The 16,312-nt window shown below is 43.1% G+C and overlaps 1 protein-coding gene across 1 annotated transcript; it reads right to left on the bottom strand.

Moving 5' to 3' along the window:
- Positions 1–653: 653 nt before the first annotated feature.
- LOC129855122 (EF-hand calcium-binding domain-containing protein 3-like) lies at positions 654–15,170 on the bottom strand. Its single transcript, XM_055922469.1, has 10 exons — positions 15,092–15,170; positions 14,846–14,931; positions 13,821–13,891; positions 13,363–13,506; positions 12,650–12,724; positions 12,291–12,408; positions 11,431–11,579; positions 9,910–10,052; positions 7,243–7,368; positions 654–6,830 (listed from the first exon to the last, which is right to left on the bottom strand). The coding sequence occupies exons 1-10, from the start codon at positions 15,143–15,145 to the stop codon at positions 6,600–6,602; spliced, it is 1,197 nt and encodes a 398-aa protein (XP_055778444.1). The 5' UTR covers positions 15,146–15,170; the 3' UTR covers positions 654–6,599.
- Positions 15,171–16,312: the final 1,142 nt, after the last annotated feature.

The following is a 16,312-nucleotide window of genomic DNA, read 5'->3' as shown; positions in this document are numbered from 1 at the left end:
ATCTTTCATCTTTTCACACATCCAAAAGCGGAAGTCGTTTCATAGTCTCTCTTCCTTTTCCACTGAAAACCATATGTACTGGACCAATTTCGAACCAATCATAGTCTATGTTTGGGCTAAATAAAGACTGTTGATTTCAAAGTCTGTAGACATTGAAGTCAAGGCCATGGCGGACGGAACAAACATAAACCAATAGTCAATGTCCGTGGATGTCCTGCAGCAGTCAGTGCTCACTGGGGTATATCATTTGGCCAAATCAAAAAAAAAATTGGGACCAAACCTAGGCCGGTCCAGACCAGACTAAAAATCTAAGTCTGTGGACTTTGAAATCAAGGCTCGGGCGGACGAAACAAATATCAACCACTAATGCTCACTGGGGGTACGTCATTGTCTTTTTGTCTATCAAAAGTAGGCTATAACTCAAGTCAACTATTGTCTGATGAGTTCCATTTTTGAAAAGACAGAATGTTAGGCCAGGGTTTCCCAAACTCTGTCCTCGAGACCCCAAGGGGTGCATGTTTTGGTTTTTGCCCTAAAACCACACAGCTGGTTGAAATGCTCAAAGCTTGACGATTAGTTGATTATTTGAATCAACTGTGTAGTGCTAGGGCTAAAACCAAAACGTGCACCCTTTGGGGTCCCGAGGACCGAGTTTGGGAAACCCTGCTTTAGGCGATAGTAGGATAGCGCCCTCCTCTTCGGAAGTGACTTAGTTTTATCACGACCACTTCATTCGAGACACAGGTCCTTTTAAGTCAACATTGAGGGAAAGGACAGAAGTGGAATTTGTGATTTTAGGTCATAAGTCATTGACAAGTTGCCAACCATTACACAAACCCCTCCCAAACCAAACATGAAGCTCAAACTCTTTAAGGAATGAGCCAGTGAAAAATTGTGGGACCGTGAGGTCTGATTTGAGATGTTTATGTTAAAGGGTGCCATGATAATCCATCATTTGAAGACTGTGAGAACTAAAAATGCTTCTATTCTAGTTTGGTTTGCGAAGTATAGGATATGTTAGACTTGTGAGAGAGCCAGTATCCACAATAATCCTTTTTATCTTGTCACTGTGTCGTGCCTGAATTCCAATGTCAGGCAAATTAGTACATGTAGATATGTTAAGTACAGTCAGGTCCAAAATAATGTCAACCTTGATAAAGATGAGCAAAAAAGACTGTATAAAATAAACAATACAAATACTGAACCCTATTGTATGAAGAAAAAAAAAATCGAATCATATTATTTTATACTAATACAACTACTAATAAGTAAAAAAACACATTTAAAAAAAGATAGGGGTCAAAATGATTGGCACTCCTGTTATCAATACTCCGGCGCCCTCAGCACTGTGCCTTTTTCTAAAATGTTTTATGAGATTGGTGAACACGTTTTGTGGGATCTTAGACTATTCCTCCATACAGCATCTTTCCAGAACATTGATATCCTCTGTCTGCGCTTATAGACTGCCTTCTTCAATTGTATTAATTTATTTTAGACAGTCTTTTTTGCTCATCTAGGCAACCTGCCAAAATGACTACAGACCCGTAGCACTCATGTCCGTAGCCATGAAGTGCTTTAAAAGGCTGGTATTGGCTCACATAGACACCATTATCCCAGAAACCCTAGACCCACTCCAATTTGCATACTGCCCAAACAGATCCACAGATGATGCAATCTCTATTGCACTCCACACTGCCCTTTTCCACCTGGACAAAAGGAACACTTATGTGAGAATGCTATTCATTGACTACAGCTCAGCGTTCAACACCATAGTACCCTCAAAGCTCATCACTAAGCTAAGGATTCTGGGACTAAACACCTCCCTCTGCAATTGGATACTGGACTTCCTAACGGGCCACTCCCAGGTGGTGAAGGTAGGTAGCAACACATCTGCCACGCTGATCCTCAACATTGGAGCCCCCCAGGGGTGCGTGCTCAGTCCCCTCCTGTACTCCCTGTTCACCCACAACTGCATGGCCAGGCACGACTCCAACACCATCATTAAGTTTTCAGACGACACAACAGTGTCACAGACAACGACGAGACAGCCTATAGGGAGGAGGTCAGGGACCTAGCCGGGTGGTGCCAGAATAACAACCTATCCCTCAACGCAACCAAGACTAAGGAGATGATTGTGGACTACAGGAAAAGGAGGACCGAGCACGCCCCCATTCTCATCGACGGGGCTGTAGTGGAGCAGGTTGAGAGCTTCAAGTTCCTTGGTGTCCACATTGCCAACAAACTAACATGGTCCAAGCACACCAAGACAGTCGTGAAGAGGGCACGACAAAGCCTATTCCCCCTCAGGAAACTAATAAGATTTGGCATGGGTCTTGAGATCCTCAAAAGGTTCTACAGCTGCAACGTCGAGAGCATCCTGACCGGTTGCATCACTGCCTGGTACGGCAATTGTTCAGCCTTCGACCGCAAGGCACTACAGAGGGTAGTGCGTACGGCCCAGTACATCACTGGGGCTAAGCTGCCTGCCATCCGGGACCTCTACACCAGGCGGTGTCAGAGGAAGGCCCTAAAAATTGTCAAAAACCCCAGCCACCCCAGTCAAAGATTGTTCTCTCTGCTACCGCATGGCAAGCGTTACCGGAGTGCCAAGTCTAGGACAAAAAGGCTTCTCAACAGTTTTTACTCCCAAGCCATAAGACTCCTGAACAGGTAATCAAATGGCTACCCCAACCCCTCTTTTTTACGCTGCTGTTACTCTCTGTTGATCATATATGCATAGTCACTTTAACTATACATTCATGTACACATGCACATACTACCTCAATTGGCACGACCAACCAGTGCTCCCGCACATTGGCTAACCGGGCTGTCTGCATTGTGTCCAGCCAACCCCTCTTTACGCTACTGCTACTCTCTGTTCATCATATATGCATAGTCACTTTAACCATATCTACATGTACATACTACCTCAATCAGCCTGACTAACCGGTGTCTGTATGTAGCCTCGCTACTGTTTTTCACTGTCTTTTTACTGTTGTTTTTATTTCTTTACTTACCTATTGTTCACCCAACACCTTTTTTGCACTATTGGTTAGTAAGCATTTCACTGTAAGGTGAAACATTTTTGATTTGATCTTTATCACGGGTAGCAATCATTTTGGATCTGATGGTATGTTATCTTATACTCACACACGCATGAACACACAGATATGTACTGGCTCATGTAAAATAATACAACTGTGAAAAGTACTTCTGGAAAATGGTTTAAAAATCTTGTCACCCAATTCAAAAAAAGTCACATTGAAATATACATTTCAGCAATTGATGCAGTGCTCATTAGTCAGTCATAAGTACTATTGTATGTACTCATTATACTGTAAGTCACTTTGGAGAAAAGTGTTGACTAAATGGTATATACACTATATATATATATATAGTATATATACAAAAATATGTGGACACCCCTTCAAATTAGTGGATTCTGATATTTCAACCACACCCATTGCTGACAGGTGTATAAAATTGAGCACACCGCCATGCAATCTCCATAAACAAACATTTGCAGTAGAATGGCCTTACTGTAGGGCTCAGTGACTTTCAACGTGGCACCGTCATAGTATGCCACCTTTCCAACAAGTCAGTTCGTCAAATGTTCGCCTTGCTAGAGCTTCCCCGGTCAACTGTAAGTGCTGTTATTGTGAAGTGGAAATGTCTAGGAGCAACAACGGCTCAGCCACGAAGTGGTAGGCCACAAAAGCTCACAGAACAGGACCACCAAGTGCTGAAGCGCATAGCTCGTAAAAATCATCTGTCCTCAGTTGCAACACTCGCTACCGAGTTCCAAACTGCCTCTGGAAGCAACGTCAGCACAAGAACTGTTCGTCGGGAGCTTCATGAAATGCATTTCCATGGCTGGGCAGCCACACACAAGCCTAAGATCACCATGCGCAATGCCAAGCATCTGCTGGCGTGGTGTTAAGCTCGCCGCCATTGGACTCTGGAGCAGTGGAAACGAGTTCTCTGGAGTGATGAATCACGCTTCACCATCGAGCAGTCCGACAGACAAATCTGGGTTAGGCCAATGCCAGAATAACACTACCTACCTGAATGTACAGTTGATGTCGGAAGTTTACATACACCTTAGCAAAATACATTTAAACTCGGTTTTTCACAATTCCTGACATTTAATCTTAGTAAAAATTCCCTCTTAGGTCAGTTAGGATCACCACTTTATTTTAAGAATGTGAAATGTCAGAATAATAGTAGAGAGAATTATTTATTTCAGCTTTTATTTTTTTTCGTCACAATCCCAGTGGGTCAGAAGTTTACATACACTCAATTAGTATTTGGTAGCATTGCCTTTAAATTGTTTAACTTGTCAAACGTTTCAGGTAGCCTTCCACAAGCTTCCCACAATAAGTTGGGTGAATTTTGGCCCATTCCTCCTGACAGAGCTGGTGTAACTGAGTCAAGTTCGTAGGCCTCCTTGCTCGCACACGCTTTTTCAGTTCTGCCCACAAATTTTCTATAGGATTGAGGTCAGGGCTTTGTGATGGCCACTCCAAGAACCTTGACTTTGTTGTCAATTTTGTAAGTCATTTTGCCACAACTTTGGAAGTATGCTTGGGGTCATTATCCATTTGGAAGACGCATTTGCGACCAAGCTTTAACTTTCTGACTGATGTCTTGAGATGTTGCTTCAATATATCCACATAATTTTCCTCCTCATGATGCCATCTATTTTGTGAAGTGCACCAGTCTCTCCTGCAGCAAAGCACCCCCACAACATGATGCTGCCATTATGGCCAAACAGTTCTATTTTTGTTTCATCAGACCAGAGGACATTTCTCCAAAAAGTACAATCTTTGTCCCCATGTGCAATTGCAAACCGAAGTCTGGCTTTTTTATGACGGTTTTGGAGCAGTGGCTTCTACCTTGCTGAGCGGCCTTTCAGGTTATGTCAATATAGGACTCGTTTTACTGTGGATATAGATACTTTTGTACCTGTTTCCTCCAACATCTTCACAAGGTCCTTTGCTGTTGTTCCGGGATTGATTTGCACTTTTCGCACCAAAGTACGTTCATCTCTAGGAGACAGAACGCGTCTCCTTCCTGAGCGGTATGATGGCTGCGTGGTCCGATGGTGTTTATATTTGCGTACTATTGTTTGTACAGATGAACGTTGTACCTTCAGTCGTTTGGAAATTGCTTCCAAGGATGAACCAGACTTGTGGAGGTCTTCAATTATTTTTCTGAGGTCTTGGCTGATTTCTTTTCGTTTACCCATGATGTCAAGCAAAGAGGCACTGAGTTTGGAGGTAGTCCTTGAAATACATCCACAGGTACGCCTCCAAATGACTCAAATTATGTCAATTAGGCTATCAGAAGCTTCTAAAGCCATGACATCAGTTTTGGGAATTTTCCAAGCTGTTTAAAGGCACAGTCAACTTAGTGTATGTAAACTTCTGACACACTGGAATTGTGAAACAGTGAATGATAAGTGAAATAATCTGTCTATAAACAATTGTTGAAAAAATTACTTGTGTCATGCACAAAGTAGATGTCCTAACCGACTTCCAAAACTATAATTTGTTAACAAGAAATTTGTGGAGTGGTTGAAAAATTAGTTTTAATGACTCCAACCTAAGTGTACGTAAACTTCCGACTTCAACTGTATAGTGCCAACTGTAGAATTTATTGGAGGAGGAATATGGGTCAGGGGCTGTTTTTCATGGTTCGGGCTAGACCCCTTAGTACCATTGAAGGGAAATCTTAACGCTATAGCATACAAGTACATTCTAGACGATTGTGTGCTTCCAAATTTGTGGCAACAGTTTGGGGAAGACCCTTTCCTGTTTCAGCATGACAATGCCCTCGTGCACAAAGCGAAGTCCATACAGAAATGGTTTGTCGTGGTCGGTGTGGAAGATCTTCCCTGGCCTGCACAGAGCCCTGACCTCAACCCCATTCAACACCTTTGGGAGGAATTGGAATACCGACTGCGAGCAAGGCCTAATCGCGCAACATCAGTGCCAACTCCATATTAATGCCCATGATTTTGGAATGAGATGTTCGACGAGAAGGTTTCCACATTCTTTTAGTCATGTAGTGTATTAAGAATACAATGAAATGGCCTCTCGAGTGGCACAGCGGTCTAAGAAACTGCATTGCAGTGATGCGGCGTCACTACAGCCTGGGGTCATTACCGGGTTGTAACCAGGAGTCCCATAGGGCAGCGTCGTCCGGGTTAGGGGAAGGTTTGGCCACGGGGGCTTTACTTGGTTCATCGCTCTCTAGCAACTCCTTGTGGTGGGCCAGGCGCCTGCAGGCCTACTTCCGGTTGTCAGTTGAACAGTGTTTCCTCCGACACATTGTTGCGGCTGGCTTCCGGGTTAAGCGAGCGGATGTTAAGAGGCGCGGTTTGGTGAGTCATGTTTCAGAGGACGCATGATTTCAACCTTCGCCTCTCCCGAGCCCGTTGGGGAGTTTCAGCGATGAGACAAGATCGTAATCACGAAATTGGGGAGGAAAAGATGGCTAAAAAATGTTTATAAAAAATAATAGGATGTAGTACAAAATCTACACATTTCTTGCTTTTAATTGGAAATTATCCATACTCCCTCCATACTCCCTGCTCCCTAATATTGTTGTGGCAGCAGAGGCAAGTTGTGCCTCTCTTCCAGCAGGTCGCGGGGCTGCAGCATGTTGCGGCAGCCACTCCAGCTCCAGCTGTAGGTGGAGAATGTGTCAGAGAAGGCATTGTGGCCCAGAGAGCTGTGGTAGCTCTGCAGCGAGCCCCAGGAGTCCCAGGTGTCCCGCTGCTTGTACTGGCTCAGCGTCTCCAGGTAGGTGTTCAAGCCCTCTTTGGACTGGGGTGAGAGAGGGATGGAGGGAGGAGAGTGAGGGAGGGAGCGAAGGAGATAGATAAATATATATAGAGATAAAGAGAAATAGAGGGATACAGAGATGGAGGAGAGAGAGAGGGAAGTAGAGAGTAACTCACTTTAAATCAGGCCTTTCCAAGCAGAGATATTGTTTGTACAGTAGCCCTACATTGTAGTCACACGTATTACATAGCACATTGTTACATAAAAATGGCAGGGATGGAGAGAAGAGAGAGGCATCTTTGCTGAGAAGATTTGGAATAGATGGAAGGGGGAGACAGAGACAGGAGGAAAGACGGGAAGACTCAAACATGGCCATTTCTAACTGAAATACTGCAAAGGTATTGACTAAAATGGCAAATGCATGATGTTCTTGTTATAGTGTGAGCTGGAGCACCTTGCGGTGTATTTGGTTGATGTTGTCATAGGTGAGACGTTCTCGGTCCTTCACTTGCAGGTCCACCTTGATCTTGACCGGAGTGATCATGGACTTAGTCTCCTTTCCTGGGTACTTGATTGATAACTGTGGGAGGGACGGAAGGAAGTGGAGAGAGTGAGTGAGTGAGTGAGTGAGTGAGTGAGTGAGTGAGTGAGTGAGTGAGTGAGTGAGTGAGTGAGTGAGTGAGTGAGTGAGTGAGTGAGTGAGTGAGTGAGTGAGTGAGTGAGTGTGTGAGTGAGTGAGTGAGTGTGAGTGAGAGTGAGTGAGAGTGAGTGAGAGTGAGTGTGAGTGTGAGTGTGAGTGTGAGTGTGAGTGTGAGTGTGAGTGTGAGTGTGAGTGTGAGTGTGAGTGTGAGTGTGAGTGTGAGTGTGAGTGTGAGTGTGAGTGTGAGTGTGAGAGTGAGAGAGAGAGAGAGAGAGAGAGAGAGAGAGAGATGAGTAACCCACAATCTCCTCCCTATAGGCTGTGTCATTGTCATCGGTGATTAGGCCTACCAGCATCGTGTCGTCGGCAAACTTAATGATGGTGTTGGAGTCTTGCGCGGCCACAGAGTAGTGGGTGAACAGGGAGTACAGGGGGGGACTAAGCACGCACCCCTGAATGGCCCCCGTGTTGAGGGTCAGCATGGCGAATGTGTTGTTGCCTACCCTACCCGGGGCGGCCCGTCATGAAGTCCAGGATCCAGTTGCAGAGGGAGGTGTTCAGTCCCAAGGACCTTAGCTTAGTGATGAGCTTCGAGGGCACTATGGTGTTGAATGCTGAGCTGTAGTCAATGAACAGCATTCTCACATAGGGACTATGGTGGTTTGCTGAAACATGTAGGTATTACAGACTGAAAATGTCAATGAAGTCACTTGCCAGCTGGTTAGCGCATGCTCTTAGTATGCGTCCTGCTAATCCATCTGGCTCTACGGCCTTGTGAATGTTAACCTGTTTAAAAGGTCTTACTCACATCGGCTAAGGAGAGCATGATTCCACATTCGTCCGGAACAGCTGGTGCTCTTATGCGTGGTTCACTGTTGCTTGCCTCGAAGCGAGCATAGAAGGCATTTAGCTCGTCTAGTAGGCTCGTGTCACTGGGTAGCTCGTGTTTGGGTTTCCCTTTGTAATCCGTGATAGTTTGCAAGCCCTGACAAGCGTCAGACCGGTGTAGTAGGATTGGATCTTAGTCCTGTAGTGATACTTTTTGATGGTTCGTCGGAGGGTGTAGCGGGATTTCTTATAAGCGTTTGGATTAGTGTCCCACTTCTTGAAAATGGCAGCTCAAGCCTTTAGCTCAGTGCAGATGTTGACTGTAATCCATGGCTTCTGGTTGGAATATGTATGTCCGGTCTCTGTGGGGACAATGTCGTCAATGCACTTAATTAAGCCGATGACTCATGCGGTAAACTCCTCAATGCCATTGGATGAATCTCAGAACATTTTCCAGCAAAACAGTCCTGTAGAGTAGCATCCGCTTCATCGGACCACTTCCTAATTGAGTGTGTCACTGGTACTTCCTGTTTGTTCTTGCTTGTAAGCAGGAATCAGGAGCATAGAGTTATGGTCAGATTTGCCAAATAGAGGGCGAGGGAGAGCGTTGTATGTGTCTCTTTGTGGAGTAAATGTGATCTAGAGTTTTTTTCCCCCGCTAGTTGCATAGGTGACACGCTGGTAGAAACAAGGTAAAACGGATTTCAGTTTTCCTGCATTAATATCACCGGCCACTAGAAGTGCTACCTCTGGAGGAGTATTTTCTTGTTGGCTTATGGTCCTATATAGCTCGTTGAGTGCGGTCTTAGTGCCAGCATCGGTTTGTGGTGGTAAATAGACAGCTACGAAAAATATTGATGAAAACTCTCTTGGTAAATAGTATGGTCTACACAGTGTATCATAAGGTATTCTAACTCAGGTGAGCAGAATTTCGAGACTTCCTTAATATTAGAGATTGCACACCAGCTGTTGTTAACAAAGAGACACGCCCTTGAGTTTACGAGACGCTGCCGTTCTGTCCTGCTGATGCATAGAAAAAATACTGTTGAATTTACATAAACCATGTCCTCGTTTAGCCACGACTCTGTGAAGCATAGGATATTACAGTTCTTCAGGTCCCGTTGGTAGGATAGTCTCGAACGGAGCTCGTCTGGTTTGTTCTTCAGTCGTACATTCGCCAATAGAACAGAGGGTAGAGGAGGTTTATTTAATCACTGCCGTAGTTTCGTCAGGGTGCCCCCACGTCGGCTTTTATATTGCCGTCTTTTCATATTTGGGGAAAATGTACTAAACTTCCCCTGCTATTATCCTTGTATTTTTAGATTCATAAATAGGGATAATAATTCATGAATTGCTGATTCAGAACTGAATTAAGATAAGAAGCCAGGGAAGACAACATCTAGATAAAGTTTGGTTACATAAATTAAAAAAGCTGTATACTTGACAATATTCAACACAGCATGCAATACAGCGGTGATCCAGATGCATTTTCAGTCAATTCAGGTCGTTATTGTAAAATATAATTGATTTATTCTCAATGACTTACCTGGCTAAATAAAGGCGCAAGTAAATAAAATAAAGTAAACCGAATTGGCTGAATTTACTGAATTGAAATGGAATTGTCTCCAACCCTTCTGTCATTTTAGCTCATACCTGTCTGATGCGCTCCTCGATCTCCACGGTCTTCCAGGTCTTGGCAGAGGGGACACTTCCCTGTGTCGCTACCCGCTTGCCCACCATGACCTTTGACTTGACGTTCAGGCTGGGCCGCTTAGAATATGGGCTGGTACTGGGAGCTGAGAGAGTCACACACACAACGCAGTGACTCGGATTCAATTCAATTCAGTAATCCAATGTTGCCAAAGAAGACAAAGGTTTGGGGTCACTTAGAAATGTGTTTGTTTTTGAAAGAAAAGCTAATTTTTTGTCCATTGAAATATCACAATTTTGATCAGAAATACATTGTAGACATTGTTAACGTTGTAAATGACTATTGTAGCTGGAATATCTACACAGGTATACAGAGGCCCATTATTAGCAACCATCACTCATGTGTTCCAATGACACGTTGAGTAAGCTAATCCAACTTTATCATTTTAAAAGGCTAATTGATAATTAGAAAACCCTTTTGCAATTATGTTAGCACAGCTGAAAACTGTTGTTTTGATTAAAGAAGCAATAAAACTGGCCTTCTTAAGACTAGTTGAGTATCTGGAGCATCCTCATTTGTGGGTTCAATTACAGGCTCAAAATGGCCAGAAACAAAGCACTTTCTTCTGAAACTCGTCAGCATATTCTTGTTCTGAGAAATTAAGGCTATTCCATGTGAGAAATTGCCAAAAAACTGAAGATCTCGTACAGCGCTGTGTACTACTCCCTTCACAGAACAGCATAAACTGGCTCTAACCAGAATAGAAGGAGGAGTGGGAGGCCCCGGTGCACAACTGAGCAAGAGGACAAGTACATTAGAATGTCTAGTTTGAGAAACAGACGCTTCACAAGTCCTCAACTGGCAGCTTCGTTAAATTGTACCCGCAAAAAAACAGTCTCAACGTCAACAGTGAAGAGGCGACTCCGGGATGCTGGCCTTCTAGGCAAATAACCTCTGTCCAGTGTCTTAATCTTTTCTTTTTATTGGCCAGTCTGAGATATGGATTTTTCTTTGCAACTCTGCCTAGAAGGCCAGCATCCCGGAGTCGCCTCTTCACTGTTGAAGAGGCAACTCTTGACATTAACAATGTCTACACTGTATTTCTGATCAATTTAATGATATTCTAATAGACAAAATAATTTGCTTTTCTTTCAAAAACAAGGAAATGTCTAAGTGACCCCAAACTTTTGAACGGTAGTGTACAGTGTAAAATTGAAAGATAGGTAAGGAGCACAGGAGGTTGCTGAAAGGAGGACGGCTCATAATAATGGTGGAACGGAGAAAATGGAAGGGCTTCAAACACATGGAAACTATGTGTTTGATGTAGTTGATTCCGCTCCAGCCATTACCACGAGCCCGTCCTCCCCAATTAAGGTGCCACCAACCTCCTGTGCTTAGGAGGGGAAGTAATATACACAAAATTAAACCAGGAACTGAAATTATGTAGTTTAGATGTGTTTCTCAAACACTGGTCAAACGTTGATGTTCAGACGTTACACAGACATTGCCCATACGTTGCTCACCGTTGGGTTTGATGTACTTCATCAGCTGCTTGGGCTGCAGGCCCACCAGATGGGCCCCCTTGGCGTAGTAGGTGATCACATGACCCCTGCTCTTGTTCTGATGCGGCGCCACCCGCAACACATGACGCAGCGACTTCTTATGGTAATACCTGGGTGGAGACAGAAAGACTCAAAGAACGAGAACTTAAGCTGACAACATTTTATTTTTGGGGCTTTGTTCTTCATATTTTGTCATGAGCAACAGTTTACTCAAATGATTTACTCTAATATTTATTCTCATAATAAACCTCACAATTCCTGGGACCTCCCAAGGGGCGCAGCTGTGTAAGGCACTACATTGCAGTGCTTGAGGCGTCACTACAGATCCCAGGCTGTGTCACAACCGGCCGTGACCGGGAGTCCCATAGGGCGGCGCAAAATTGTCCCAACGTTGTATGGATTAGGGGAGGGTTTGGCCAGGGGGGCTTTACTTGCCTCATCACGCTCTAGCGACTCCTTGTGGCATGCCGGGCGCCTGCAGGCTGACTCTGGTCGTCAGTTGAACAGTGTTTCCTCCGACACATTGGTGCGGCTGGCTTCCGGGTTAAGTGGGTGGGTGTTAAGGAGGGCGGTTTGGCGGGTCATGTTTCGGAGGACACATGACTCGACCTTCGCATCTCCTGAGCCTGTTGAGGAGTTGCAGCGAAGAGACAAGATAGTAATTGGATCGTAATTGGATATCACGAAATTGGGGAGAAAAGGGGGCTATATCTTTTTTTAAATATATATAAAAAATTCAAAAAAGAATCTTGCATACATGTTGTGCCTGACCAGAGGTACTGCTAGTGTATATTTTCAGAGAGGGAGCGTTTGTATTTTACCGAACTATCTCCCCAGTGGCACTGCTGGGAATGAGGCCCGCATTCAGCATCTGATTCAAGGCTTTGTAGAATACAGAGTCTGACTGATCCACACTCTGAGATGGGTCAGGGGATTCCGCTACAGGGAGAGAGAGGGAGAGAAAGGAGAGAGAGAGAGAGGGGGGAGGTTTGATGGAGAGGGAAAGGGGAAGAACAGAGGGTGACAATGGAGAGGGATAGAAAGGGAGAGATTGAGGGAGGAGGAGTAGAGGGAGCAGTTGGCACCTGTTTCATGGCTTGAAAAAATAATGTAATTGTGAACATGTGCATGCCATCTAAAATCTGTCAAAACACACTTTTCTCTCTTACAGGCTTTTTACCTTTTATACACCTGGCGAACTTCTGGCTGTCTGTCATCACACACAGAAAGTCTTGAAAACCTACCTCACCATCTCCTAGAAACAAATCACATTTTAATTATTGTTCCTTACAATAAAATTACAGATAGCTTTCATATGTTCTACTAGGGATGGGCATTTGAAAGAACGTCTGTGTTGGAGTACTCTCATCAAAATCATTTTGAGTAATCAAGTTAATGCATGTTAGCGTGAAACGGGGCTGATGGCAAAAAAGTATCCCATTGGATCTTCCAATTAAGCCTGTGGTTGTTCTGATACACAACTGAAAATGTAATTTAACATAATTACTGCACTTGACATACTCCACACACATTTAAAAGTTTGAAATGTTCTCTGTGCTTATACATTTTACCTGATAAATAGCTGCATTTGTACATTTTGAGTACTTGTTAATAAGTAATTGAGTACAAACCTTGAATCGACTATTCACACCCACCCCATATTCTACCCGTCTTTGATTTCACAAACATCTGAAAGGCTAGTTTGGAGTTAATTTTTAGTTCCTAAATACATTTAAAATGTATTGGAAGCAGGTTATAAAGGCTTTTCACATTCAGTGGAACATGTTAGAATTGCAAACGAAATGTTTTCATCTTGTGAAACTTCCAATAGCGTAATTTCTTGATCCTGCATTGGGATACATTGCATGTGTATGTCCTTGTGAGTGACCTCACCGTCATAGTCGGCCCTATGTAGGGCAGCCTCAGTCTGCTCGGGGCTGAGTCTCATGTTTACTGTGTCCAATAGGGAGGAGAGACCCACTACGTCGATGGAGCCATGACTATCGGTGGCAAACAGCTCAAAGACAGCCTGGAACGCTATGGGATAGGATAGAACAGGAAAGGATTAACGTGATTGTCCCCGAGGAGAAAATAAAAACTCCTTCTGGTTGAAAATGGCTGGTTTGTACACTGATGGAGGTCCTATGATCAAAACTTAAGCTTGAGATCCCTTAAATACACCATTTTTCAAATTGTATTATTTTTCTCTTTGTGCTACTGGAATTAACTAACCTTCTTTTCATTTCAAATTCTTCGACAGGCATGCATAGCGATTGACACTCATTTAAAGTATAGAAATTATTGTGTTTGTCTTTTTTCATTATTGGTGTCACAAGGTAATGTCACGTCACCTTCAACTTGAGCGTCCGACAGTGGCTCCTCTGCAACCATGGTTGCCAAGTCCTTGAGCTGACCCACACCGCTGTTGGTCAGAGCCATGGTGTGACATTGGTAAGAAGGGACATTGTCATCAAACAGTTCTAAAATTCAAAAACTTCTTTATATTCAATAATACTGACTCAGCATTGTTGGCATACTTGCTCAATTAATGTCTTCTAGATTCCTCGCCTCGTCTCCTTGTCAAAACGCCTTGGAGGAGAAGGTGCGAGAGGAGGTACCTTGGACCTTCTCCTCCAATACAATTGACAAGGAGGTGAGGAAATAGGATGTGAAAATTGCGGAAAGACAAATTGAGGTAAGAGATGTAGTTTCAAAATCTTGGAATGATAAAACAGACTGCACTTTACACTAAGTGTACAAAACATTAAGGACACCGTCCTAATATTTTGTTCCCCCCCAGAAACTCCAGAAAGTTGAGTGAAATTCAGTCTCGTGCTTTTCTATGCGGGCTGATATTTCTTCAGCGCTGCAGCTTAGAGGGAACATTGATGCTGGCCCATGTTGACTCCAATGCTTCCCACAGTTGTGTCAAGTTGGCTGGATGTCCTTTGGGTAGTGGACCATTCTTGATACACACAGGAAACTGTTGAGTGTGAAAACCCCAGCAGAGTTGCAGTTCTTGACACAAACCGGTGTACCTGGCACCTACTACCATACCCCGTTCAAAGGCACTTAAATATTTTGTCTTGCCTATTCACCCTTTGAATGGCACACATACACAATCCATGTCTCAAGGCTTAAAAATCCTTCTTTAACATGTCTCCTCAACTTCATCTACACTGATTGAAGTGGATTGACATTGATAAGGGATCATAGCTTTCACCTGGATTCACCTGGTCAGTCTGTCATGAAAGGAGCAGGTGTCCTTAATGTTTTGTACGATCCATTAGGGGGGGTAGGCCTAGTAGCATATAATGCTTGTCTGATTCATGTTGTTCTGATCAAAAATCTGAAGAAGAAAACAATGCGTACTCACAGAGAATCTAGGACTTCCTTCAAGTCTGAGGTTATCCCGTTGGGTTCCATGTGTCTGCTGCCCTGACCCACAGGCTTTTGGGTGCCCTAGAAATACAAGTGATAGGTGAATTATTTAGGAAACGTTTTTTTATGAAAAATGTTGTAATTATTATTATATCAATAACCTATCTTTGTCTTACTTTTTACTTTTTCACCGATATAATAAAAAGGCTAAATAGTAGGAAATGTATGTTACTAGCCTAACCTTCATCCCGCCTGCTGGGGTCTCTCTCATTGTGACAGGTATGGGATTGTCCATGCTTCTCAGATAAACTCACATAGGGTGTTGACCCTGCAGGAAGGACAATTGGAGAGTTTTAGTGCAGTGATGGGAGTATAAAATGACATCAAAACCATGATGTCACAACCAGACCTACATCATAGAGGTCCTATTAAATGATGTATTCTTGATCCTAATTCTATTACATTAAAAAATACGTTCAGAATAAGCTTACCATCTAAAATGAAAACGCTGAAATAAACGCTGAAATTACCCCATTGGTTACTTATAGGCCTTCTAAAGTTAACGATCAGAATTGCCCATTTTGTGTTCTCACGTTTAGAGTAAAAGGAATTGTTTCCAACATCAGTTCCCAAAGCAACTCTTATAGAAACGATCGATGGGACTCAGGTTCTCACAGCCATTTCATTGGCACTCATTTTGGGGGCACACGTGTCATGGGTTACCTATGACGTACGCATCAGTGACGTTTCTTATTTATTCGACAAGTTGTAGAAATCCCAATGACTCTGTCTCGCACCTGCCGTTTGATCTTGAACATATATTTTCTCAACAACAACAAAAAGTGTTACAAAAGCATAATACTGTATCTAATGTAGGTTCATTGTCCTGTCATGATAAAAGTCATTTTTTATAAAAACATTTTTTTTAACTAGGCTATAACACTTCATCGCTGTAGAACAAGTATCTCAGAGACCATTGCATAAACCTTGTTCAATACCATTCATCAGATGCGTAATTTGTTTAGGTCTGGCTCACAATTTCAGAAAAGGGGAATAGGATAATTCTCTATATTCAGTGGAGACATCACCATTTTCATCCTTTGTTGGCCGCTTATGCCCTTACATTTGGAATAATAATTTAGCCTACGGGGTAAGACTGCCTGAAATGAGACGCTTTCAATAGGCTATTTATTTTTACATTTCAGTTATTGATCAGAATTGAATAACCTTTTTTTGTGTCACCAAAATTATAAGAATAGGCTGCATTAAGTTCCTTTTCATTTTCTTCAATATGTTGTTCTGGGTAAGTAGAAAAGTATATTTGATTTTACAGTCTGTATATCAGAAGAATTGTGTATATAGCCTACCATTAGTCTTTACCGTTAATCTTAATAAAGCTGGTGAAAATTTTCTAATAACTCACCAAAATAAGTATTGAGAAATAATGCATTTACTGTATATA

This window comes from Salvelinus fontinalis, chromosome 1, assembly GCF_029448725.1.
Source record: "Salvelinus fontinalis isolate EN_2023a chromosome 1, ASM2944872v1, whole genome shotgun sequence".
NCBI lineage: Eukaryota > Metazoa > Chordata > Actinopteri > Salmoniformes > Salmonidae > Salvelinus > Salvelinus fontinalis.
This window is presented reverse-complemented; position numbering and strand designations above follow the sequence as displayed.